The 3,840-nt window shown below is 44.9% G+C and overlaps 1 protein-coding gene across 1 annotated transcript; it reads left to right on the forward strand.

Moving 5' to 3' along the window:
* Positions 1 to 356: 356 nt before the first annotated feature.
* On the forward strand, positions 357 to 3,707 carry LOC106510846 (immunoglobulin superfamily DCC subclass member 3; the record flags this gene model as incomplete). The annotated part of the gene is given in 5 exon segments (XM_013999572.1): positions 357 to 545; positions 652 to 759; positions 833 to 956; positions 1,033 to 1,132; positions 1,278 to 3,707. Coding segments are annotated over 5 exon segments (584 nt in total), but the record flags the coding sequence as incomplete, so codon positions are not given.
* Positions 3,708 to 3,840: the final 133 nt, after the last annotated feature.

Genomic DNA, 3,840 nt, shown 5'->3' on the forward strand with positions numbered 1-3,840 from the left:
TTTACTGTTTTGTGTCAACTCTGAGTGGAATTTTTATGCCGAAAATTATAACTTGTGTCATTTATTCATATAATATTTTTAATAAATGTTTGTATGTTTATTCCTGTTCATATATCTAAAATAAATTACTTTATTTTGAGAAATCTGTTCAGGTCACAAGTTTTCATTTTTCTCACTCATGATCAGAGTAGTGTCTTATCATTTCTTGAGATTTCATAACGTAAAGATCTTTGCGTAAGATATGACTTTGTGAGATTAAGCTGGTATTAATTTCATATAGTAGGTTCTTACCTGTTAAAATAAAGGTTATATAGACTTACCTGAACCAAACAGATTCTTCTCTGTTCATCCCACAGTTCCCAGCCCTCCCAGTTTCTTCACCAAGGTGCTGAACCAGACCTGCGTGCAGGTGTACTGGGAGCTGCCAAGCAAACCAGGAAAGGTTGAAGGTTTCAGACTGGAGTATCGAGGGATCTCCAGTCCAGATCTTCAGGGACAGGAGACCTTCCCAGGACACATCAACACACACACCATATCTCACCTGGGTGAGTAGAAGCACTGATTATGCTCAGGTGTAGCAGACATAGGCCCCACCCTCCTCACCTGGTCAGTTATTAGAAGAGGTGTAACCTCCAGATGTGTGTGTTTCAGAGCTAGCAGCGGTTTATGAAATCCAGTTGGTGGCGTTTAATGGTAACGGAGATAGTGCCTCCACTCGTCGCCTGGTGTCTCTGTCAGAGGGCGGAGCCTCTGCTGCAGGTAGGAGGGTCTCACTGAGCTGGTCTGTGGAGCCAGAGGAACCAGTTTAACCTGCTTCATTTGTCTTGTTCAGGTGGTCCGAGCTGTAACTGTGATCAGGCCAAAGGCTCCATGTCCACCCTGCTCATCGGGGTTCACAGCAGCCTCGCCTGCATCCTCTGCTGCCTGCTGCTGGTGCTGCTGGGCTACAGACGCAGGTGAGACCACCACCACCACCATCATCATCACCACCTGTTGACAGGTAGACTGACTTCATGACTGCTCTGTGTTTAGATTCTTCTGCAGGAAGGAGGCCAGCTGGGAGGCCTCGCCCACCCTCTGTGGTGTCAGAGGTCCTAAAGGTCAAACACCTGAAAGCATCGAGCTGAGCCAGGTAACCCCCCTCCCAGTCTAGACCCTGGGTCCTGTTAGGAGAAACCAGTCTAGACCCTGGGTCCTGTTACAAGGAACCAGTCTAGACCCTTAGATTTTATTATCATTGTCTTTAACAGCCACACTTTACTTTGCTCCGCCCACAGAGATGTGACTCCTCCCCTCCTGTGATGGTCATGGTTGAGCCGTCTCCACCTGTCGCTCCCTGAACAGGAACCAAATAAACCTCCAAGCCTATCACCTCCCCCTGCCCTCCTCTCCTCCTCCTGGCTGATTCCACAGAGGACTGAAACCTTCACAGCACCTCTCAGAAATCCACCTGCATCAAGTCAAGTCCAGATTTTTCTGAAACCAAAGCTGCTTTGATCCGATTCGATCCAGGGTGATCCGATCTGATCCTGAACCTGGCAGCTCCAGGTCACATGACCCCAGCTGTCCTCTGTGGTATCAGATGTCACTTCCTGCTGACACCACAGATGTTTTTCCAGTTTCCTGAAAAAGTATTTCCCCACCCCCACACCCCCAGACAGACCATGGACTCACCTGTCGATCCGTAAAGCCTGTACTCTGGTCAGCAGAGGAGATGCCTCTCCTCAGGTCCCCCCCGCCCCCCCAAAGAGCACTACCTCGGGCTGGAAGCCTTCAGCCTCCTGCTGCTGCTCAGACCAACCTACCTCAGAACCAGAAGCTTCTCTGGAGCTGGCTCAATGTTGTCCTGATGACCTCTGACCTCATCCTTTACCTGTTCAAGGTTTTCTCAGAGAGAAGCTGAACCTGGACTCTGGACTGACCCTCCTTCCAGCAGTTTTCCAGATCTGACCCAAAACCTCTTCAGGACTGAAGTTCCTCTTAGACCTGGATCTGAAACCCTGATCTAGAACTCTACAAAGTTCTGCAGGCAGTCCCAAAGCCTTTTATAAATCTGTTCATCTGCAGACCATGAGATCAGTTAGTTGGACTTTGATGGTCCATGAAGCTCCTGCAGACCACACAGATTAAAAACCTTCTAATGCTCCTAGCTTTAACTTCCAAAACCGTTTTCTGAAACTGATCCACCACAGGGTTATCCAAGAACCCTGTAAGCACAAAGTCCTGAAACTAGCTGGGATCTGGACTTTATCAGACCACAAACCTGATCCAAGTCCACCAGAGCCTTGTAGAGTCTGGGTCCTGAGACTCCCTGGAAACCTGATGGAAGGACATGTTGACCTACAGAGTCCAGCCACCTGAGACACAAACAGGTGAATTGTTTGGACACGCCCCTTTCTGTCTGACTTTACATGAAGGTTTGATGTTTATTTTGGCGGGTGCAGAAACAAAAAGTTTCTCTTGTTTTATTTTGGTGAGCTGAGTCAAGTCCTGTTACCTCAACCGTCTTCCTGCAGGGAAACAGCAGCTTCTTTTAGCCAAATACTCCTGAAACTGACGTCCAAAGAAAACGTTTTCATTCTGTTTGTTTTCACTTTGTTTCCTGTTCAGAGTCGAAGAACAAACAAAACCAAAAGAAGTTCTCGTCACGTTTAATATTTCAGAATTTTTGAAGAAGTGAAGATACTTTCACAAGTCTAAGATGAAGTTTCACCAAAAGATGAAACCCAAAAACCAAAACTTCAGATGTTTGTAGAACCACAGGGGGCCTGTGAGTTCCCTTTGTGTGGTTGAAAGTCTTTACAGTACCCCTCCCCCTGAGGACACTCACCTCTCCAGTTTAAATCACAGACTGTAGTTTTACCCTCCGGTTTTTGTGGAGAAACTACTTTTAGACCCTGGTTCCTGATAGGAGAACCTGTTTCAACAAAGAGACCTGTTCAGTCCCACCTGAATGTCTCTGGAGTGTTCTGATGTCTCAGAGCACCTTTGGACTTGTCTCATTGTCTTCCAGTTGTTGAAGGTTGTTTGACCTTCAGATATTTGGCTCCGCCCCTTCACTGTCCTCAGGGTCAAGCATCCCGTCTGTCTGAAGGTCCTCATTGATATTGTTTTGTCTCTAACCCGACCCGAATGTCTAAACCAGGACAAAGGCTTTCAGAGCATTTTGTTGATATTTTGGCTGTTTTTAAAAGCTTTTTTCTTTTCGTCACTGCTGTTGAAAGACGAAAATCTGCCAAAATTCTTCTTCTTTTGAATAAATGATTATTTTTCTAGTTAGAACCAGTTCCCTCCTCGTTCTCTATAGTTTGACTTGATTTTGTTTGTTGTAGCTGAATAATGTGAAAATGTTTTTAGAACTTCAGATCCAGGTATTCCATTGCTTGGTTCAGAACCGTGGACCAGAACTTGAACAGGTTCTGTGGTTCAGAGTTCTGAAGCAGCTGTAGAACCTTAGAGATGATAGTGATTCAAGGCTAGAACCAATGAGAAAAGCTTTAATATTTCAAACAGTTTTATATTTTTAGTAACGAGTTCACAGAACAGAAGAGAAACATGGAGAGAGTTTGATTTAAAAACACATTTAAAGAAATGGTTAGTTTGTTTGAAACACTTTTTGGGGATAAATTTTCTGTCAAATGTTCAAATGTTTCTGAAAATTTCTTCTGTTTCAAAACCAAATAAAGATGATTCAAGTAGAAAACAGATTGAAGTGTTTTTTCTTTATCTCCCACTGCAAAGGGACTGTGTGTGTGTGTGTGTGTGTGTGTGTGTGTGTGTGTGTGTGTCATTAGCATACTGATTAGCATGAGAACAGTCCGTCTCCACAATGAGAACTTT

This window comes from Austrofundulus limnaeus, unplaced genomic scaffold (assembly GCF_001266775.1).
Source record: "Austrofundulus limnaeus strain Quisiro unplaced genomic scaffold, Austrofundulus_limnaeus-1.0 Scaffold2352, whole genome shotgun sequence".
Taxonomy (NCBI): domain Eukaryota; kingdom Metazoa; phylum Chordata; class Actinopteri; order Cyprinodontiformes; family Rivulidae; genus Austrofundulus; species Austrofundulus limnaeus.